The sequence below is a fragment of the Heteronotia binoei genome, chromosome 6 (assembly GCF_032191835.1).
Source record: "Heteronotia binoei isolate CCM8104 ecotype False Entrance Well chromosome 6, APGP_CSIRO_Hbin_v1, whole genome shotgun sequence".
Classification (NCBI taxonomy): Eukaryota; Metazoa; Chordata; class Lepidosauria; order Squamata; family Gekkonidae; genus Heteronotia; species Heteronotia binoei.
In genome coordinates, this window is record NC_083228.1 from 135,053,441 (window position 1) to 135,076,897 (window position 23,457).

At 48.6% G+C, this 23,457-nt stretch overlaps 1 protein-coding gene across 2 annotated transcripts in view; it reads left to right on the forward strand.

Annotated features, from left to right (window-relative positions):
• The window catches only part of CLCN2 (chloride voltage-gated channel 2), a 148,276-nt gene that overhangs the window by 120,623 nt on the left and 4,196 nt on the right, over nt 1-23,457 (forward strand). Inside the window, exons 18-21 of one of the 2 annotated variants that reach the window (XM_060242594.1) lie at nt 1,171-1,276; nt 3,736-3,812; nt 4,009-4,068; nt 15,835-15,873. In XM_060242594.1, the coding sequence (XP_060098577.1) occupies nt 1,171-1,276; nt 3,736-3,812; nt 4,009-4,068; nt 15,835-15,873 (282 nt within the window). The remainder of the gene's footprint in view (nt 1-1,170; nt 1,277-3,735; nt 3,813-4,008; nt 4,069-15,834; nt 15,874-23,457) is intronic. The other variant, XM_060242595.1, reaches the window with a different exon arrangement.

Here is a 23,457-nt window from a genome sequence, read left to right on the forward strand (position 1 = left end):
CCCGCTGAATATCCTTTTTCTAAAACAGGAAAGGAAATATTACAGAAACAGACGACAGGGGGCCCTCTGAGACGATAGAAAAGGCTTTCCCCAGTTTTAGAGCAACATCTTACACTGCTGTTTCACATACGCTACCATTTGACATCCCATTTTGCTATCGCTGCCATTTGGCCCCGTGGCGCAGAGTGGTAAAGCAGCAGTACTGCAGTACTGTGATCTGAACTCTCTGCTCACGACCTATCCCAGCGAAAGCTGGATTCAGGTAGCCGACTCAGCCTTCCATCCTTCTGAGGTCGGTAAAATGAGTACCCAGCTTGCTGGGGGGAAAGTGTAAAAGACTGGGGAAGGCAAGGGCAAACCACCCTGTAAAAAGTCTGCCGTGAAAACGTTGTGAAAGCAACGTCACCCCAGAGTCGGAAATGACTGGTGCTTGCACAGGGGACCTTTCCTTTCCTATAGGGAAAGTACTCTTTAGATATGCTTCTTTCTCTCTCCTTTTGGCTGCAATCTGAATGTGACCCTAAATGTCAAGAGGGGATTGGATCAACATCTGTAGCAGAGGCCCATCAGTGGCTATTAAGTTATCGTTGGAACTCTCTGTCTAGGGCAGTGATGCTCTGTATTCTGGGTGATTGGGGGGGAGCACAGTGGGAGGGCTTCTAGTTTCCTGGCCCCACTGGCAGACCTCCTGTTGGCACCTGGGTTTTTGGCCACTGTGTGACACAGAGTGTTGGACTGGATGGGCCACCGGCCTGATCCAACAGGGCTTCTCTTATGTTCTTATGTGACACAGAGTGTTGGACTGGATGGGCCATTGGCCTGATCCAACAGGGCTTCTCATATGTTCTTACGTGACACAGAGTGTTGGACTGGATGGGCCATTGGCCTGATCCAACAGGGCTTCTCTTATGTTTTTATGTAACACAGAGTGTTGGACTGGATGGGCCATTGGCCTGATTCAACAGGGCTTCTCTTATGTTCTTATGTGACACAGAGTGTTGGACTGGATGGGCCACTGGCCTGATCCAACATGGCTTCTCTTATGTTCTTACGTTATGTTCTATTTAGGAGGTACTAGTTAATAAATGGGAAGTATTGATTTTCATCATTGGGTTTAAATGGGCTTGTCCTGCACATAACCCATTTCCTCTTTGCTTTCCTTCAACCCAGATCAGCACAGAGGAATCTTCGTTTGTCCCGCCACGAAATGAGGCCCGCAAACCTCTCAAACCAGCTCTGAAACGAGTCTCCAGCAGCTTATCCGAGAGCCCTGCGAGTGAGTCTCTCGACCCCTTTCCCCCTCTTGGCCCTTCAGACTATGCCCATCCGGGGTTGTGTTGAGACCTAAAAACGTAGAGCTGGAAGAGACCCCAAGGGTCATCTAATCCAACCCCATGCACAGTGGAGGAAATTCACAGCTACCCAGTCCCCCCGGGACCCCTGCTGTATGCCCAGATGTTGCAAGAAATGGCAAATTAATAAAGTTGTGGTTGCTCATGATCAGTTTTTGTAGCAGGAACTCCTTTGAGAGCCAGTTTGGTGCAGTGGTTAAGTGTGCAGGCTCTTATCTGGGAGAACCGGGTTTGATTCCCCATTCCTCCACTTGCAACTGCTGGAATGGCCTTGGGTCAGCCAGAGCTCTCTTATCTGGGAGAACCGGGTTTGATTCCCTGCTCCTCCACTTGCACCTGCTGGAATGGCCTTGGGTCAGCCATAGCTGTCTTATCTGGGAGAACCGGGTTTGATTCCCTACTCCTCCACTTGCACCTGCTGGAATGGCCTTGGGTCAGCCATAGCTGTCTTATCTGGGAGAACCGGGTTTGATTCCCTACTCCTCCACTTGCACCTGCTGGAATGGCCTTGGGTCAGCCATAGCTGTCTTATCTGGGAGAACCGGGTTTGATTCCCCACTCCTCCACTTGCACCTGCTGGAATGGCCTTGGGTCAGCCATAGCTCTGGCAGAGGTTGTCCTTGAAAGGGCAGCTGCTGTGAGAGCTCTCTCAGCCCTACCTACCTCACAGGGTGTCTGTTGTGGGGGAGGAGGAAGATATGATGAGGTGCTCTGAGACTGAAATTCGGAGCGGAGGGCAGGATATAAATCCAATATCTTCTTCTTCTTCGTTGCGTATTAGGCCACACACCCCTGATGCAACCAATCCTCCAGAAGCTTACAGGGCACTTCTCACAGGGCCTACTGTAAGCTCCGAGAGGGTTGGCTACATCAGAGGGTGTGGCCTAATACGCAAAGGAGTTGTTGCTACAAAAAAAAGCCCTGCAAAAAAGCCATAAAGCAAAGCAGGGTTTCTTGGTTAGCCCCAAACCCAGTCATTTCTCCTCCCTTTGGTACTCACGGCTTGTACCAATTGCGGTTCGCTGCGACGGTCGGCCAGATTCCCAAATCACGGTTCGTTGAGTAGCAGTGCCCTTTGAAGCTGTCTGGCCACAAGGACAGGAGTGTGGCAGCGACTGTTCCTCTTGCTGAGAGGAGACAGTTGGCAGAGGCAGCAGAGTTTATGTGCAAACTGGAATTTGTTATCTAAGTTTGGAAGGCTGACTAAGGCTTGCAGCACAAATCCCCCTTCTAAGCAAGCTTTGTTTTGTTGCAATGTCTGAATACTAAGGCTTTTTTTAAAAAAAAGCAGGAACGCACAGGAATGCAGTTTCTGCTGGCTTGGCATCACGGGGTGTGACCTAATATGCAAATGAGTTTCTGGCGGGCTTTTTCTACAAAAAAGACCTGTGCAAAATGATGGTGACATCAGGGGGTGTGGCCCAGGATTTTTTTTTGAGCAGGAACACAGCTCCGGCTGGCTTGGTGTCAGGGGGTGTTGCCTAATATGCAAATAGATTCCTGCTGGGCTTTTTCTACAAAATGGCCTGTGCAAAACAATGGTGACATCAGGGGGTGTGACCTAATATGCAGATGAGTTCCTGCTGGGCTTTTTCCTACAAAAGAAGCACTGCATAAAACAATGGTGATGTCAGGGGGTGTGGCTTAATATGCAAATGCATTCCTGCTGGGCTCTTTCGACAAGAAAAGCCCTGTGCGAAACAATGGTGATGTCAGGGGGAGTGGCTTAATATGCAAATGCATTCCTGCTGGGCTTTTTCTACAAGAAAAGCCCTGTGCGAAACAATGGTGATGTCAGGGGGTGTGGCTTAATATGCAAATGCATTCCTGCTGGGCTTTTTCTACAAGAAAAGCTCTGCGCGAAACAACGGTGATGTCAGGGGGGGTGGCTTAATATGCAAATGCATTCCTGCTGGGCTCTTCCTACAAGAAAAGCCCTGTGCGAAACAATGGTGATGTCAGGGGGTGTGGCTTAATATACAAATGCATTCCTGCTGGGCTCTTTCGACAAGAAAAGCCCTGTGCGAAACAATGGTGATGTCAGGGGGTGTGGCTTAATATGCAAATGCATTCCTGCCTGGCTCCTTTGACAAGAAAAGCTCTGTGTGAAACAATGGTGATGTCAGGGGGTGTGGCTTAATATGCAAATGCATTCCTGCCTGGCTCCTTCGACAAGAAAAGCCCTGTGCGAAACAATGGCGATGTCAGGGGGTGTGGCTTAATATGCAAATGCATTCCTGCTGGGCTCCTTCTACAAGGAAAGCCCTGTGCGAAACAATAGTGATGTCAGGGGGTGTGGCTTGATATGCAGATGAATGCCTGCTGGGCTTTTTCTGCAAAAGAAGCCTTGCTGATTACTGTTTGTGTCCTTCTTTGTGAGCAGCTGGGACTGTGGACCCGCCAGGCATCGCCCTGAGGAGTCTCTTCTGCGGCAACTCCACGACAGCCGAGCCGAACGAGGTGAGGCCTCCTTTCGTTTTCTTCCCACCCCACATAGCCGGGGACATTCCTTGGGCCGAGGCTCCTCAGTGCCCCATTCTCTCCTCACTGTTTCACTGAGCGTAACAATTCTCTCCCGTAATTTTCTCTTCCCTATTGTTTCCCCCCCCCCTCCCCTTCCTGGTTAAAACTTTTTCATTTAAAAAAAAAAAAAAAGGAAGAGAATTCAGACCAAACGGAAAAGCGCAAGTCGAAGCGTGTCCGCATTTCCGTGGCGGTAAGTGTGGGCCGCGCCACGTCCACTCCTGCCGGTCAATCATAGGGCAGGGAGACGCCGATCTGTCCGTTGAGGCCTAGGGCTGTGCTGATGGTTTGTACGGTGCCTGAACCAACCCCAGGATATTTCAGTTCCTGAGACAGGAAGTCCATCTGAGGGAACCTTCCCACACGTGCACCCACAACCCTGAATTACCTCAGGACTGTTCTTTTGGGCAGTCCTTATTGACACGAACGGGAGTTGCAAAAGCTTCTTCGGAAGAACCAGATTCAGTCCAGCGGCATAGAAAACTGGGCTCTGACCAGAGTGGCCCAGACTAGCCCTGGTCGAATCTCAGACGCTCAACAGGGTCAGCCCTAGATCAAGACGAGTCACCGTTTTTGCCTGTAGCAGTAGAAAAGAGCCAGAGTCCAGCAGCAACTTCAAGACTTAACAAAAAATTGCGGCAGGGGAGGAATTTTCGAGAGTCGCTGCTCCCATCTTCAGGATGGCCCTAGTTAGTTCTTGGATGGGAAATGGCTGAGGAAGTCCTGGGTCACTGCGCAGAGGTGAATGTGTCTTGCCTTGAAAACTCTACTGAGTCGCCATAAAAGAGCCAGTTTGGTGTAGTGGTTAAGTGTGCGGACTCTTATCTGGGAGAACCGGGTTTGATTCCCCACTCCTCCACTTGCAGCTGCTGGAATGGCCTTGGGTCAGCCATAGCTCTGGCAGGAGTTGTCCTTGAAAGGCAGCTTCTGGGAGAGCTCTCTCAGCCCCGCCCACCTCACAGGGTGTTTGTTGTGGGGGAGAAAGATATAGGAGATTGTAAACTGCTCTGAGTCTCTGATTCAGATAGAAGGGTGGGGTATAAAACTGCAGTCTTCTTCTTCTTCTTCTAGAGCCAGTTTGGTGTAGTGGTTAAGTGTGCGGACTCTTATCTGGGAGAACCGGGTTTGATTCCCCACGCCTCCACTTGCACCTGCTGGAATGGCCTTGGGTTAGCCATCGCTCTCGTAGGAGTTGTCTTTGAAAGGGCAGCTGCTGTGAGAGTCCTCTCAGCCCTACCCACCTCACAGGGTGTCTGTTGTAGGGGGAGGTAAAAGGAGATTATGACTGCTCTGAGATTCAGAGTATAGGGCGGGGATATAAATCCAATATCATCATCAAGTTGGCCGTAACTTGATAGCCCTTTCTGTCACCTCCCGACAGAGCAACAAAATTCCCAGCCTCTTCTTGTGGTTCTAATCGAGGAGGACAGCTTTGGGGGGAAGCTAGAGGCAGCTTTGACCTGGGAGAGCAACCAGAGGCTCTCCAGTTACCCCTGTAATGGTAGGCAGAGACTGTAGTAGAGACCGTAATAGTTCCCTGCTCGAGTTACCACGTCCATCAGAGCAACTGGCAGGAAGCGCAGGTGATTTACCAGGTGTGAGGCCCAGACTACATTGCCAGCAATGTCACTTGGAGCATGTACTGGAAGCAGTGTTCCCTCTAAGCTGAGCTGGCATGAGCTAGCTCACAGTTTCTAAGCTTCCGGCTCACACGTTTTTGTCTTAGCTCAGGAAGGATAGCCCCAGATCACACTAATTTATGCAGTGAAGGTAAAAAGGTAGTCCCCCATGCAAGCACCGGTCATTTCCAACTCTGAGTGACATTGAATCACAACGTTTTCTTGGCAGACTTTTTTTACGGGGTGCCATTGTCTTCCCCAGTCATCTACACTTTCCCTCTAGCAAGCTGGGTACTCATTTTACCAACCTCAGAAGGATGGAAGGCTGAGTCAACCTTGAGCTGACTACCCGAACCCAGCTTCCGGTTGTGAGCAGAGAATTTGGACTGCAGTACTGCAGCTTTACCACCCTGCACCACGGGGCTCTTATAAACATGTGCAGTAGCTCATAACTTTAATGCTAGTAGCTCACGAAGTAGAATTTTCGCTCGCAAGTCTCCATAGCGTAGAAAGGAGCATTGACTGGAAGAGATATCATCAGGCTGTGGCGTCGCGGTGGAGTTGTGGTCATGGGGCAAAAAAACGGTCTGTGGCTTCTACCAAATGCCAGAGAACAAAATAGGAGTCGATTGCACCTTTAAGACCAACTTAGTTTTATTCAGAACGTAAGCTTTCGTGTGCCTGCCCACTTCTTCGGAATGGGAATGAGGTACAGTAAGCAGAGCCACATATAGCTGGTGGGGTTTGGAATGCCAAGTGGTACAAAGTGAAAAGCCAATAGCAGAATAGTAAAATCAACGAATTCAGAAAACCTTTGATCCAGGTTGCATTAGCATGGGAAACCAATAAAACGGTAACATGTCAGAATGTGAGAATGCCTGCTAATTATTCTATTGCTAATAAACCTGGGTCAAAAAGAAGGCATTTCTTTCCCAGAAGTTTTTCCTGCCCAGCTCATTTACCTTTTAACGTGTAACGTAAATATATACATCCTTCTAGTTTGCCGTTAGGAAAAAAATACATTAACATATAGTGGAAGATGGGTTTAGTATATGTAATGAGATGACCAGCCAATATCCCTTGTTTGAATGTGTCAATACAAAAGCATTATTCTGATACACTATCCTAAAAGAGTGTCACTGTGACATTGCTGAGGCGATGAAGCCATTTCTGGGATATGTCATAAGTGACATCGCTGGTGATGCAACCTGGGCCTCCCTCCTGCTCCTCGTAAGTCCCGCCCCCAACCACCAACTGATCAGCGGCAGGGGACAGGGCCTGGGGGGAATCCCCCGCCTCCAGTGGGTGGCCGGCAGCCTTACTTCCTGCACAACCCCCGCCCCCCCTGGTGCCAAGGTGGGGCACCCTCCAGACCTTCAGCACCGTTCGGCCTCATATTTGATTACTCTCCTTTCTTTAGTGGGAGCCAACAAAATATCCTTCCCCTTTGGATGAACTAACCAATCACAGAGTGATCTCTTTTGGAGCAGCCAATGAGAAGCCTTTGCCTCCTCCGTCCCCGCCTCTCGTCCTCGTTTCCCCAGCTAATTTTTCTCCCATCTCATCCCCCGTAGTGAAAACCTGGACCAGGCAATCGGTTTCCTTGTTTTCTCTGTCTGCATCCAGGAAGTGGGGGATTTGGCTGGGGTTGAAACTCTACTGGTGATTTCTTCCTGCTGCCTTTGGTGGGTTTCCTGTCCGAGGCTGATTCCACACGGAGGTTTCTCTCCATTTCAACAACCCGAGTTGCCGAAAGCGCCACAGTTTTTTTAAACCATCGTCTGTGAAGCTGCCTTATACTGATTCAGATCCTGGGTCTCATCAAGGTTGGATTGTCTCTCTTCAGACTGGCAGCGGCTCTTCGAGGTCTCTCGCAGAGGTCTTTCCCATCACACAGTGAGGGCCCTCGGGCACATGGCGCCTCAGGCAGGCTCCCTGCTCACCGCCTGAGCACCGCCACCTGCCCTCCTTCCACAGTGCCCCAACCCACCCTCCCTCCCTCAGAGAAGCGCGATGAGGCTGGGCCCTTTCGGCTTTGAGGCAGCCGGCATCTGCGCATTTTTCGAAGAGACGACTGGAGGAGGCTTCTCCCCTCTCCTTTCCGGAACCGGAAGTGAGGGGGGAGCGAAGCCTGCTCCAGCGTTCTCTTCGAAAAATGCGCAATGCCGGCTGCCTCAAAGCTGGTAGGGCCAGCCTCATCGCGGCCAACTTTACGGGGGGGCGGGGTGGACGGAGCGCGGCAGAAGGGAAGGGAGGGGACTGGTGGTGATGGCGGGGGAGAGAGGCAGATTTAGGCTGTTGTCTTGGGCACCCCCATCCCGGTGCCCTAAGCAACAACCTAGTTTGCCTAGTGGGCAAGCCGGCCCTGTCATCACACCAGATCCTTTCAACTGGAAGTGCCGGGGAATTGAACCTGGGACCTTGGGCAGGCCAAGCAAAGAGTCCGCTGAACCACAGTCCCGCCCACTGGTTGAATTGAAGAAACGTGCCTTTCTCTGCGTTTCCACAGTGGGCTGACTTGCTGTTCTTCCTGACACCACTGAAATGGAGGGTTTTTTCTCGTCATTTCGGGGAATCAGGGCAACTAGTACCAGGTCTGTAGCTACGGGAGGGCCTGGGGGGGGGCCCAACTCGGGATCCTGCTTCTGGGTACCCCACCCATGCAATTTAAGTTGCAGAGGAGGAAGGGGGAGGCCCTTGGCCTCTCAGCTTTCACTCCTGTGGCCCCTCGAGCAAGGAAAGAAGGAAGGACAGGCACCCTGAGTCAGATGCCCTGAGTCACAACCGTGGTGGCCAAGGAAAGAAGAAGACTGCAGATGTATTCCCCGCCCTTCTCTCTGAATCAGAGACTCAGAGCAGCTCACAATCTCCTTTTTCTTCCTCCCCCACAACAGACACCCTGTGAGGTGGATGGGGCTGAGAGGGCTCTCACAGCAGCTGCCCTTTCAAAAACAACTCTGCTAGAGCTACGGCTGACCCAAGGCCATTCCAGCAGCTGTAAGTGGAGAAGAAGATGGCTGTAGATTTATACCCTGCCCTTCTCTCTGAATCAGAGACTCAGAGCGGCTTACAATCTCCAATATCTTCTCCCCCCACAACAGACACCCTGTGAGGTGGGTGGGGCTGAGAGGGCTCTCACAGCAGCTGCCCTTTCAAGGAAAACTCCTTTGAGAGCTATGGCTGACCCAAGGCCATTCCAGCAGGTGCAAGTGGAGGAGTGGGGAATCAAACCTGGTTCTCCCAGATAAGAGTCCACACACTTCACTGCTACACCAAACTGAGAGAGAGAGAGGAGACAGAGAGTCAGAGAGAGAGGGAGAGACAGAGAAAGATACAGAGAGAGAGAGACACACAGAGAAGGATACATGCGGAGGATGGGGAATCAAACCCAGTTCTCCCAGATGAAAGTCCGCACACTTAACCACTACGCCAAACTGAGAGAGAGGTGGAGACAAAAGAGAGAGAGAGAGAGAGAAGAAGATGAAGATATTGGATTTATATCCCGCCCTCCACTCCAAAGAGTCTCAGAGCGGCTCACAATCTTTTTTACCTTCCTCCCCACAACAGACACCCTGTGAGGTTGGTGGGGCTGGAGAGGGCTCTCCCAGCAGCTGCCCTTTCAAGGACAACCTCTGCCAGAGCTATGGCTGACCCAAGGCCATTCCAGCAGGTGCAAGTGGAGGAGTGGGGAATCAAACCCGGTTCTCCCAGATAAGAGTCTGCAGAGAAAGAGAAAGATACAGAGCCAGAGAGACGCACAGAAAAAGATACAAGTGGAGGAGTGGGGAATCAAACCCAGTTCTCCCAGATGAGAGTCTGCACACTTAACCACTATGCCAAACTGGCTCCCTGTTGTTGGCCCTGGGAGGGAAGATGCTCAGTGCCCCCGACTTTTTTAACGTTCCCCCCAACTTTTAAAAATCCTGGCAATAGGCCTGACTAGTACCCCTCCAGGATGAAGTAGTTCTTTCCTCCTCTGCTCTCTCGATTAGCATTTCTGAAGCTGTCTCTCTCCTTCCCTCAAGCAGTGCGTGTGCGGAGAGGAAATTAGTCTTATCAGTGCAAATGACCACAGTTCCCTTCCTTACCAAAAGAATTCAAGTGTTGCATTATTCTGGAGCTGCGTGTATTCCAGAAACCATTTTAAATGTGGGGGGGAGGATGACGGTGACAGCAGGGATGGGGTGGGAAATGCAGCCCCCCTCTGTTGTGCAAAGCAAATGATGATAATAATAATAATAATATTTAATTCGTATCCCGCCCTCCCTGCCGAAGCAGGCTCAGGGCGGCTCACATAGCATAACATAAAATACAGCATTACAATAATAAAAGCGCACTGGTTGCACAATGTATTGCATAATACAATTCACTAAGATATTATTACATTAAAACCCATCTAATTAAAACCCTCAAATTCAATTCCAGCCAATAGTTCGGCGCTACAGGCTCGATGTTACTCATCTTACAATTTTACGTGGCGACAGTACAACAGGTTCCAGATTAAGGAAAAGCCAATTGAAAGAGGGTAGTCTTGCAGGCCCTGCGGAACTGGGTGAGGCTCAGAAGGGTGAAATGATGGCTAAGAAGGGTGAAAAACAAACAGATGACCTTGTGCGGTGTGCAATCTCTGCCGTGAGTGTGAATTGCGCAGCGACGCTAACCCCGTGGGGGGGAAAAGCCCTTTGCGTGGAATCAGCCCTAGTTCAAATTTCTCATGCTCCTTTGTCCCCAACCCCAAATCTCTCTGTTGTCTGTGGTTCGTTAAGAATTGGTGCACTGGAATTTGTTTTGCTGCCAGGGCAATGGAAATATTTTTAACATTGTATTTATTTACAGCCCACAGGATGGGATGTTCAGGGAACAGTGCGATAGGGTTCTAGGACCGACTGGGAGTCTAAAACCAGAACTGAAGCCAAGCATGAGTCTTAACGTGCCGTATTAAACGATGCAAAAATTACCCAGCATTCATTTCAGCCAGCTAAACACAGCCACGTAGACCGCAATCCCTAATCATGTATCATTGCAGGGCTTTTTTTTAGCAGAAACGGACAGGAACACAGTTCTGGCTGGCTTGGTGTCAGGGGCGTGGCCTAATATGCAAATGAGTTCCTGCTGGGCTTTTTCTACCCCAAAAAAGGCCCTGTATCTACGTAACTCTTGGTTGGAGTCAGTGTTTCCTCTAAGCTGAGTTAGTGTGAGCTAGCTCACAGTTTTTTAGCCTCCTGTTCACATATTTTGTCATAGCTCAGGAAGGATGGCTTTAGAGCAAACTTAATTTAAGCAGCAGCCAAATCATTTGCTCACAACTTTAATGCCAGTAGCTCAAGAAGTAGAATTCTTGCTCACAAGACTCCACAACTTAAGAGGGAGCATTGGTTGAAGTACCCTGTGAGGAAAGGCTGAAAAGTCTGTGATTTCACAGTTTAGAAAAGAGATGACAGGAAAGGGCAACTAGAATGATTAAAGGTTTTCCTATGAAGAAAGGTTAAAACACTTGGGTCTCTTCAGCTTGGAGAAACGTAGACTATGGGGTGACATGATAGAGGTTTACAAGATTATGCATGGGATGGAGAAAGCAGAGAAAGAAGTACTTTTCTCCCTTTCTCACAATACAAGAACTCTTGGGCATTCAATGAAATTGCTGAGCAGTCTGGTTAAAATGGATAAAAGGAAGTACTTCTTCACCCAAAGGGTGATTAACATGTGGAATTCCCTGCCACAGGAGGTGATGGCAGCTGCAAGCATAGCCAGCTTCAAGAGGGGATTGGATAAGAGAAGCCCTGTTGGATCAGGCCAATGGCCCATCCAGTCCAACACTCTGTGTCACATAAGAACAAAAGAGAAGCCATGTTGGATCAGGCCGATGGCCCATCCAGTCCAACACTCTGTGTCACATAAGAACATAAGAGAAGCCCTGTTGGATCAGGCAGATGGCCCATCCAACTTTGTGTCACACAGTGGCCAAGAAAGCCCCAAGTGCCATCAGGAGGTCCACCAGTGGGCTTAGAAGCCCTCCCACTCTGCCCCCCCCAAGCACCAAGAATACAGAGCATCACTTGCCCCAGACAGAGAGTTCCAACAATATGCTGTGGCTGATTGCCACTGATGGACCTCTGCTCCAGATGTTGATCCAATCCCCTCTTGAAGCTGGCTATGCCTATTTCCTAGCCTCCCCTCCTCCCCCAGCAAGCTCAGTCAAAAAGCCGCCTTGCAAAGCCTGAACTGAAAACCACCTCTTTAACCACTTCTGTGGGGAGGGAACTCCCAAATGTGCAATTGCAGGAGTGTGGCCCATGAGACTTCTTACCTGTTTTCCAAGCTGGAGTGAATTGCCGGGAGACCGGAGTTTGGTCCAGGAGAGCTTATACCAGCTTCTGCCACAGGAGGGCGCTATGGGGCAATCTATATTCACCATGCAGCCTCAGCAGAGGGAAACCTATGAAGCTGCCTTCTACTGAATCAGACCCCCTCGGTCCATCAAAGTCAGTATTGCCTACTCAGACTGGCAGCGGCTCTCCAAGGTCTCCAGCTGAGGTTTTTCGTTATTTGCCTGGAGATGCCGGGGATTGAACCTGGGACCTTCTGTTTACCAAGCAGATGCTCTACCACTGAGCCACTGTCCCTCCCCTCCCTGAATATAACTGAGTGGCATCCAAGAAAGTAACACGTGAACAGAACCAAAGCGTATGCATGAGCAGGCCTTGAAATCAGCAGGAGCTCACAGGAGCAAAGCTCCTGAAACTTTCTGAGGGTTCCCCCTCGTCCTCCCCACCTGCCTTATCCATTGAATAGTAGATGCATCTGCATAACAATCCCTGGATTAGGAGAGCGGGCCACACCCCCAGCAGCCCTCATTAACCCCTGGAGAAGCCCGCACCACCCTTTCTCCATTTCTTATGTGATTTTGGGTGGCGGGCGGCTTGCTGGCCTTTTGACTGGGGGGGTTGCCAAGGAGAGCCCCAGGTGAGCGAGGCCTGCTTGGGCTGGCTGGATCTCTAGCCAGCCCAAGCAGGCCTAACTCACCTGGGGCTCTACTTTCTTGCGTCGGGTTGCTTTTGGCTGGTGGGGGAAGGGCGACATTTGCCACTGAGTTATGCCCATAAGCTCCACCACCTGTTTTTCTACAAAACGACCCCTGGGCACGAGCCATCCATCGACCTTTCCGTTGCCTTCAAACCGGGAGCGTGCAAGCCCTCTTTTCCTTCCTGGTCCCTTGTATCAGCTCTGTGACTGTCTTCAAGTAAAGGAGACAGAAGTTGGCTTGATTGATAGATAGAACAGCTGCCTCACGCTGAAGTGTCAAAAGTAAGGGCCCCTGGGAGGAACCCAGGGTTACATACCTTACCTCGGGCCTGTGACGTTGCCCGCTCAAAGTTAAAACCAAAAGCCCGCCAAAGCACATACAAATTAGCTCTCACGATACTTTGGGCGTTTTCCCACAGAGCTTACCTCGGAGCGACGTTCCTCTTCACCGCGCAGCATCTGCACGGATTTCCCACCAACTGCTCCGCATAACCAGGAGGAGCCGCGGCTTTTGCGTCGCTAACGTAAACTGGTTTTTAGCGGTTTACATCTGCGACGCAAAAGGTCCGGCACTTTCTGGTTATGCGGAGCAGTTGGTGGGAAATCCACGCAGACGCTGCGCGGTGAAGAGGTACGTCGCTCCGAGGTAAGCTCTGTGGGAAAACGCCCATTCTGTTTTGCAGACAGTGGGTAGCAGAGCTGTCTCCAGGAATAGATAAAGATGGCCTTGAGCGTGAAGCTGTGTATTCATTTGTGGAGTGGAGTGCATACTTACGCGTTACACAGAAAAACCTGAGTGCAGCAGCAAAGCAAGCCTGGTAATATAAATGTATCACAAAACAGCAGAATATATAAAATCGCAAGGACCCGTGACACCCTGCTTGTTTCAGATGCATCAATGAAAAAACAGGGATGAGGAGAAAGACGAAACAACCAGAAAACACCAAATATCTCCCTTGCATAATGAAAGCAATGCACTAAGTATCTCCAACACATGAATAATACACAAAGCACTAGTATGAGAAAAATTCAAAATGCACACACTGTTGCCAATAAATACAATACAGTGGGGGGTGGCCAACGGTCGCTCTCCAGATGTTTTTTGCCTACAGCTCCCATCAGCCCCAGCCTGCATGGCCAATGGCTGGGGCTGATGGGAGCTGTAGGCAAAAAACATCTGGAGAGCTACCGTTGGCCACCCCTGCAATATAGAATCTCTCTCTCTCTCTCGGCTTGGCTTCGCGAACGAAGATTTAAGAAGGGTGCAATAGTCCACGTCTGCTGCAGGCTCGCTGGTGGCTGACAAGACCAATGCGGGACAGGCAGGTCCGGCCACAGTGGCTGCAGGGAAAAGTCTGATTTGGGGTTGGTGCTGTAGCAGTGCGATTCTTCCTCAATCTCCTTTTGTCCTCAAGACCAGCTATGCGTGCGTTCTCAAAGGAAGAGACAGACTGGTGGATGGTGTGCCTCCATGCTTTGCGATCTGAGGCTAGGTCAGACCACTGGGGATGGTTGATGTGACAGGTGCCAAGGGATTTCTTCAAGGAGTCCTTGTACCTCTTCTTTGGTGCCCCTCTATTTCGATGGCCGGTGGAGAGTTCGCCATACAGGGCAATCTTGGGAAGGCGGTGGTTTTCCATCCTAGAAATATGCCCTGCCCAGCGCAGCTGCATCTTCAGCAGCAGTGCCTCGATGCTGGTAACCTCCGCCCGCTTGAGGACTTCAGTGTTGGTCTCAAAGTCACTCCAGTGGATGTTGAGGATGGTGCGAAGGCAGCGCTGATGAAAGCGCTCGAGGAGTCGCAGGTGATGACGGTATAAAATCCACGATTCGGAGCCGTAGATGAGGGTTGTCATCACAACCGCTTTGTAAACATTGATCTTTGTGCCTTTTTTCAGATGCTTGTTGCTCCACACTCTTTTGTGCAGTCGGCCAAATGCACGGTCTGCCTTTGCCAGCCTGTTGTCAATCTCCTTGTCGATCTTGGCATCTGAGGAGATGACGCACCCCAGGTAGCTGAACTGCTGGACTGTCTTCAGAACTGATTCACCCACAGTGGTGCAGGGATTATCACCCTCCCTGCAATACAGAATAACACAAACCAAACCACCAAGTTCCATTACAGTTTCAGGCTTCCAAGAAATATGTAAAGACTTATACAACACTCAAAGGTGATAAAAATATATTCTCCAGCTGTGCATAAAGTATGTTCTTGACGGAATTTCGATTGTTATGTTTCCCGTTTCGATTAATATCTTTGTCAAGAGATGCACACGTGAATAACTAAACGCCTTTGCTCTGAGGCTCTCTAAACCACGTCAGCTTCAAAAATATTTATTTTAGTATTGCTTATCTCTGGAGCCTTACAGCCTCTTTAATATTCATGACTCAGTGGTACATACTTTATGCTGGGCCAGTAGTTCTCCATGCATAAAGTATGTACCACTGAGTCATGAATATTACAGAGGCTGTAAGGCTCCTGAGATGAGCAATATTAAAATAAATATTTTTGAAGCTGACGTGGTTTCGAGAGCCTCAGAGCAAAAGGCTTTTAGTGATTCGCGTGTGCATCTCTTGACAAAGATATTCATCGAAACGGGAAAACGTAACGGTCGCGATTCCGTCGAGAACCTACTTTACGCACAGTTGGAGAATATATTTTTATCACCTTTGAGTGTTGTATAAGTCTTTACATATTCCTTGGAAGCCTGGAACTGTTATGGAACTTGGTGGTTTGGTTTGTGTTATTCCGTATTGTATTTATTGGCAACAGTGTGTGTATTTTGTGTATTTATGTGCTGGAGATATTTAGAAGAAGAAGAAGAAGATAGTGGCTTTATATCCCGCCCTCCACTCCGAAGAGTCTCAGAGCAGCTCACAATCTCCTTTACCTTCCTCCCCCACAACAGACACCCTGTGAGGTGGGTGGGGCTGGAGAAGGCTCTCACAGCAGCTGCCCTTTCAAGGACAACCTCTGCCAGAGCTATGGCTGACTCAAGGCCATTCCAGCAGGTGCAAGGGGAGGAGTGGGGAATCAAACCAGGTTCTCCCAGATAAGAGTCCACACACTTAACCACTACACCAGACTGGCTCTCATTATATAAGGGAGATGCTCGGTGTTTTCTGGTTGTTTCAGATGCATAGCATTTTCTGCCCCCCACCCATTTTGTAACGGTGGGCAATTCAGACCCCACCTTTATTTGGCACAGGCTGGGCGCACTCTTTGCTCCTTCTCCATCGGTCACATTTCCCTTTTGGCCAACTCCACCCCCTCCTGTTCAGGTGTGGAAATTGCATCCTGTCTCTCTCTCTTGCAGGAGGAATTCGAAGTGATCACTGAGATGACCCTGGCGGAGGTGAGCGTCTGTCCCGCCCAGAATCCAAAAAGAGAGATTGTCTTCTGGTGGTGGTGGGCAGTAGGTTCAGGGGGGGCAAAAGGGAATACTGCTTGATGCAAAGAGTAATTGCGATGCGGAATTCCCCGCCAGGAGATTTAGTGATGGCCACAGGAATAAGAAAAGAGGGTTAGATAGACTGATGGAAGGTAAGTCTTATCTGTGGCTACTGGCCATGGTGACGGAGGGGAACCTCCACATTCAGAGGCAGAGGATCTCAGAGCCAGGAGGCAACATCAGGGGATGACCTCAGCCCCTGTGCCCTGTTGTTGGCCCTTCAGAGGAACTGGTTGGCCACTGTGTGAGACAGGAGGCTGGACTAGATGGACTTCTGGTCTGATCCAGCAGGGCTCTTCTGGTGTTCTTGTGAGGGCCTCAGCCTCTCTGCCCTGTTGTTGGCCCTTCAGAGGAAATGGCTGGCCAGTGTGTGAGACAGGAGGCTGGACTAGATGGACCCTCACTGGTCTGATCCAGCAGGGCTCTTCTGATGTTCTTATAAAGGCCTCAGCCTCTATGCCTTGTTGTTAGCCCTTCAGAGGAACTGGCTGGCCGCTGTGTGAGACGGGATGCTGGACTAGATGGACCACTGGTCTGATCCAACAGGGCTTTTCTGATGTTCTTATGAAGGCCTCAGTCTCTATGCCCTGTTGTTGGCTCTCCAGAGGAACTAGTTGGCTGCTCTGTGAGGCAGGATGCTGGACTAGATGGACCAGTGGTCTGATTCAGCAGGGCTCTTCTGATGTTCTTATGAAGGCCTCAGCCTCTCTGCCCTGTTGTTGGCCCCCCAGAGGAACTGGTTGGCCACTGTGTGAGGCAGGATGCTGGAATAGATGGACCACTGGTCTGATCCAGCAGGGCACTTCTCGTGTTCTTACAATGTTGTTCATCACCCAACTAGGAGTGTGCACAATCCCTCAGGAAAAGCATCCACCTATTGTTGATGAGACTGTCTGAGGGAGGGAGGAAAGCTGCCAGTCCCCCCTGTGCCGTGCCCAAGTCCACTTTCAACCAAACATCCCCGCCTTCCGACTCTGCTGGTGAGCTGAGCAGAGAAAAAAGGAACAAGGTGCCAGGTTGAGAGTTCTTTTAGACCTTCAGGACCCCTGCATGTTTCACTTAATGCTCCATCAGGGGCTCTTGCTTTATTACGGGAACAATTGAAACGTGCTTTCTCAAGGTGGAAGCCAGTTTTTTATACACCCCCCCTGACAAAGCATTTAGCGAAACATGCCGAGGTCTAGAAGATCTAATAGAACTCTCAACCTTTTCTCCGCTCAGCTCACCAGTGGAGCCAGCAGGCGGGGAATTCGGTTGAAGCTGAACTCGAGCACGGCACAGGGGGGACCGGACAACCTTATCAACAACAGGTGGATGCTTTCCCTGTACACAAGGAACCATGTCCTGTACACCGTACTTTCTTCTCAGGAGCAGTAGAAGAAGAAGATATTGAATTTATATCCCACCCTCTGAATCTCAGTCTCAGAGCAACTCACAATCTCCTTCTCCCACAACAGACACCCTGTGAGGTGGGTGGGGCTGAAAGAGCTCTTACAGCAGCTGCCCTTTCAAGGACAACTCCTACAAGAGCTATGGCTGACCCAAGGCCATTCCAGCAGCTGCAAGTGGAGGAGTGGGGAATCAAACCCTGTGAGGTGGGTGGGGCTGAGAGAGCACTTACAGCAGCTGCCCTTTCAAGGACAACTCCTGCGAGAGCTATGGCTGACCCAAGGCCCTTCCAGCAGCTGCAAGTGGAGGAGGAGGGAATCAAACCCGGTTCTCTCAGATAAGAGTCCGCACACTTAACCATTGCACTAAACTGGCTCTCAGAAGCAGAGAACACGCCTCCATGGCACCTGGATCTGCTCAGCAGACATCCCCCCCCCCGCCCACCACCACCAAGAAAAATGTCTGTCAAATTGTGACGTCGTTTGTATTGAATTCTTGTTCCTGTGATTTGCTTTGGGACCAATCTGGGCTGGGAAGCAGGATGTAATAAATGAATTTTGGATGTGACGGGGCACGGTAAGCAGAGGTCAGTGCCTCCTGTCCGAAGCTTGGAGCATCTTCTCCCCGGGGATTCAGGGACGCCGGCTTCAGTGTCCGTCTTCCACTGCGCACTTTTAGACGGTGGAACTGATCGAGAAATGAAAACATCCTGCTGAGCTTCAGCTGACTCGTGACGCCCCCAGCCATGGGGCTTTCAATGCAAGAGACGAACGGAGGTGGATTGCCTTCGCCTGCCTCTGCGTAACAACCCTGGACTCCATGGGCAGTCTCCCACCCAAGTACTACCCAGCACTAACGCTGCTTAGCTTCCAAGATCCATAGAAGAAGAAGACGACTGCAGATTTATACCCCGCCCTTCTCTCTGAATCAGAGTCTCTGAGCGGCTTATAATCTCCTATATCTTCTCCCCCCCCCCCACAACAGACACCCTGTGAGGTGGGTGAGGCTGAGAGAGCTCTGGCAGAAGCTACCCTTTCAAGGACAGCTCTGCCAGAGCTATGGCTGACCCAAGGCCATTCCAGCAGCTGCAAGTGGAGGAGTGGGGAATCAAACCCGGTTCTTCCAGATAAGAGTCCACGCACTTAACCACTATACCAACCACTAGGGTTTTCAGTGCAAGTGACAAACAGAGGAGGCTTGCTAGTGTCGACCTCCATGTAGCAACCCGGGACTTCCTTGGTGGTCTCTCATGCTCATAGTAACCAGGACCAACTCGGCTTAGCTTCTGGGATCTATCAAGATTGGGCTAACCCAGGCCAGACTGCTTAGGTCCAGTTTAAAGTGAAGGGTGAAAAGTTTCCCTGGGCAACTTTGCACGGGTTCTGGGTCTCATTTCAGCTGAGCACATTTCATGCTAAGCCGCTGCGCACACTTAGTTTGCACATCAGTATTTGCAGGGACTAAAGGTCTCTGGACAGTGCGCTAAACTGAGGCACAGTTTCAACGGAGTCCATGCAGACTCACACGGGAACACTTTTCTGGCACAGTGTTGGACAGGATGGGCCATAGGCCTGATCCAACAGGGCTTCTCTCATGTTCCTATGTGACACAGAGTGTTGGACTGGATGGGCCACTGGCCTGATCCAACATGGCTTCTCTTATGTGACACAGAGTGTTGGACTGGATGGGCCATTGGCCTGATCCAACATGGCTTCTCTTATGTTCTTATGTGACACAGAGTGCTGGACTGGATGGGCCACTGGCCTGATCCAACATGGCTTCTCTTATGTTCTTATGTGACACAGAGTGTTGGACTGGATGGGCCCCTGTCCTGATCCAACAGGGCTTCTCTTATGTTCCTGTGTGACGCAGAGTGTTGGACTGGATGAGAAATGAGGAGGGATAAAGAAAAATAAACAGAAAGGGAAAGGGAAGAACTGATTGAGAATGCCATGTGGAATGAAGCTTAATGGCGGAATGGTTGTTGTTGAAAGTGAAAGTACAAGACAGGAGGGGAATGGCGTCCTCTTCCAAGAGAGAAAGTGCATAGACTGTGTGGAGAACTGACTGTATAGTACTAACTAAGAAAAAGAGAGAAAAAACACAGAACTCGGGAGGTGTATATTTGGCAAAGGGTGGGGAGACGGTTTTGAGCAGCGGTTTCGCAGCGGCTGTCTCCTCACTGAAGATGGGTGTTTGAGGATTTGGAGACGTTGGAATAATTGGTGTAATTAAAGACAATAGCTAGTGCTACAGAATCAGAAAGAACTCCAGGAAGAAAGGAAGAAGAAAGAAGGGAAGGAAGGAAGAAAGAAAGAAAGTGCTCCATAGTGGAAGAAGAGGAAGAACAGAAGGGAGAAGGAACTGGAAAGAGTGAACTTAATATATGACGGATTATGGAATGGTTAATTTAACAGAACTCGGGAGGTGTATATTTGGCAAAGGGTGGGGGGACGGTTTTGAGCAGCCGTTTCGCAGCGGCTGTCTCCCCACTGAAGATGGGTGTTTGAGGTAGAGAACTTAAAAGGTGTATATATATGCTGAATAAGTGGAAAGAGGACTAGTTTATGTCTGAAGTAATAGAATTAATAATTAACTGTGTATTTGTGTATTAGAGAGTGTATTAGAGTAATTGTCTCTTCTTCTCTCTTGGCTTGGCTTCGCAAACGAAGATTTAAGAAGGGTGCAATAGTCCACGTCTGCTGCAGGCTCGCTGGTGGCTGACAAGACCAATGCGGGACAGGCAGGTCCGGCCACAGCGGCTGCAGGGAAAAGTCTGATTTAGGGTTGGTGCTGTAGCAGTGCGATTCTTCCTCAATCTCCTTTTGTCCTCAAGACCAGCTATGCGTGCGTTCTCAAAGGAAGAGACAGCCTGGTGGATGGTGTGCCTCCATGCTTTGCGATCTGAGGCTAGGTCAGACCACTGGTGATGGTTGATGTGACAGGTGCTAAGGGATTTCTTCAAGGAGTCCTTGTACCTCTTCTTTGGTGCCCCTCTATTTCGATGGCCGGTGGAGAGTTCGTCATACAGGGCAATCTTGGGAAGGCGGTGGTTTTCCATCCTAGAAATATGCCCTGCCCAGCGCAGCTGCGTCTTCAACAGCAGTGCCTCGATTTGTACTACTGAATGAATTGAACTTAATGGAATGAACTGAATTATTCTCAACAGAGTAACTATATTTCTTAATGAACTGAACTTAATGTTATGAATTGAATTGTTTCTAATCATATAAGGTCTAGACTAATTAACTGAATAGATATCTGAGTAAAATTAACAACACAGCTTGCAAGGTGAAGAAATCTTGGGCGGAAATAAGGAATAGAAGTAGAAAATAAGTAGAAAAATAGAAGCATAGAAAAATACCTGAAAAAGTGGAAAATAAAATCAATATCTGGCTTAGTGGTGTACAAAGTTACCAAGAAGTAGGGATGGGAACCAAAGCTAAAAAATTGGGACAAGGCACTCCCCCACCCCCCCCAGGGGGAGGGGGGAAATCAACACCAGAAATGGCCAATCAAGATGCTTTTGAGAAATTGCAAAATATTGTGATGGCAAAATCAAGAAGTCTTAGAGACGATGAAAGCAGACTTGATGGGGCAAATAACAAAAACCAATAAGCAAGTGGAAGAATTCCAAAAACAACTGCTAGCTAATACTCAACAGGTCCGCAGCCTAGCTGCCAAGATGGATAAGATAGAGGAAAAGGGGAAGGACACTGCTAACATAGCTCAGGAAAATAAAGCAAGTATGTCCAAACTAGAGGAAAGAGTAATAAAGTTAAGAGATGGAAAAAGCAGCTTATATATTACGCTTTCAGAATATACCAGAGGAAAAGGATGAAAGTCTAATAGACAAAATTTTGGATATACTGACCTTTGAAGATGAGGAATGGCTGGAAGAGGGGAAGAGAGATATTGAATGGGCCAAAAGAGTCTCCTCAAGCTATACGAGGAAACACAACTTGGCAAGAGAGGTTCAAGTTAAATTTACGCATCTCACAACATGTGAAAAAATTCTGAAAAAAGTTAAGGAGCAGGAGCTGAAATGGAAGGAAGCGAACATCAAGGTACTGAAAGACGTGCCCTGGGAAGTGCACCAACGTAGGCTTCAATATCGTAAATTGACAACCTGGTTGATGAAGCACTCAGTACAGTTCAGATGGCTAATTCCGGAAGGAATTTTTTTCATCTATCAATCCAGAAGATATAATATAACCTCTCTGGAAAAGTTAGAAGATTTTTGGGACCAATTTGTAGACCCAAGTAGTCGGGAATCTGAAACGGGGGAAGAACAAGAAGAAGAAGATGGCCTGAATAAATCCGAGGAAGAAACCACCCAGAGGTCGAGGAAAGGAGGAGTAAGGACAAGGATGCAAATCAAGAAGGACCAGAGAATAACACCGGATAGTATAGACCTTTTAAAATGAATGTCAAGACGGGACTACAAATAACATCAGTGAATGTTAATGGCTTAAATGACCCAGCCAAAAGAAGAAGGATCTTCCAACAGCTGAAAAAGACTACCTCCTCAATAATTTGCCTACAGGAGACGCATATTCAAGAAAAGGATGTAAAATACTTACAAAATGAGAAGCTAGGTATGCTTCACTACTCATCTGATCCCGAAAAAAAAAAGGGGGAGTAGCCATATATGTACCTAAGTGCTTGAGATCCAGCGGCTTGTATACTGACAAGGAGGGAAGAATAGTGATAGTGGAATTAGATCTGTTTGGAAACAAATTGATTTTAGCGAATATCTATGCGCCTAACGAGAATTTGGAAAAATTTTATAAAAGCTTACATAGAAAACTGATGGAATTTGAACCAAAGAATTGTTGCATTATTGGCGACTACAATGCGGTATTCGAAATAGAAAAAGATAAAAAATTTGAACCAAAAAAAAGGAAATTACGGAGTGTTCTACCAAAATCCTTTCTAAAACTAGCTGATGAACTTAACTTGCTGGACGCATGGAGGACTAAAAATCCAACAACTAAAGACTATACCTACTTCTCTTCTGCTCATAAGTGCTGGTCGAGGATAGACATGTGCTGGTTATCGGCCGATTTGATGTTATCTGTTCAACACGTGGATATCTTACCCAGAACGTATGCGGACCATAACCCAGTCCAGATTAATTTATTAAGAATTCCAAAGAACTCGCGTTGGACTTTAAACCTACAAATTCTGAAAGAGGCAAAATTTTTGGAAATAGCCAAGAAAGAAACCAAAGAATTCTTTCAACATAACCTAACTAAGGATACTAGTATGTATATTATCTGGGACGCATTTAAGGCTTTCTTTGTAATAAGATATGCAGTAGTGAGAAATTGTAATAAGTAGTGGAATTGTAATAAGATATGCAGTAGTGAGAAAAAGGGAGCGAATGAAGTCCTATAATGAATTGGTCCAAAAGTTAAATGAACAGGAGAAACAGCAAAAGATAAAAAATACAGAAGAGATAAGATTAAAGATTTCGGCTATTCAGCACCAGATTAACATAATATTAATGGAAGAAGTAGAGAAAAAGATGAAATGGATAAAAAAAACCTATTTTGAAAATGCGAATAAAACCAGCAGATGGCTAGCCTATAAACTAAAAAAGGAAAGGGGTAAGAAAACTATAAAATCGCTTAGAGATGACGAAGGAGAAGAAGTAACACAAATGGACCAGATGAAAATAATAATCCAAAAGTTCTACCAAAAACTGTATAAAGGACAAAAAATTTCAAATCAGTTGCAAGAAGACTACATTCCAACATGTCTTCTCTTATGTTCTTCTGTGACACAGAGTGTTGGACTGGATGGGCCATTGGCTTGATCCAACAGGGCTTCTCTCATGTTCCTATGTGACACAGAGTGTTGGACTGGATGGGCCATTGGCCTGATCCAACATGGCTTCTCTTATGTTCTTATGTGACACAGAGTGTTGGACTGGATGGGCCACTGGCCTGATCCAACATGGCTTCTCTTATGTTCTTATGTGCCACAGAGTGTTGGACTGGATGGGCCATTGGCCTGATCCAACATGGCTTCTCTTATGTTCTTATGTGACACAGAGTGCTGGACTGGAGGGGCCATTGGCCTGATCCAACATGA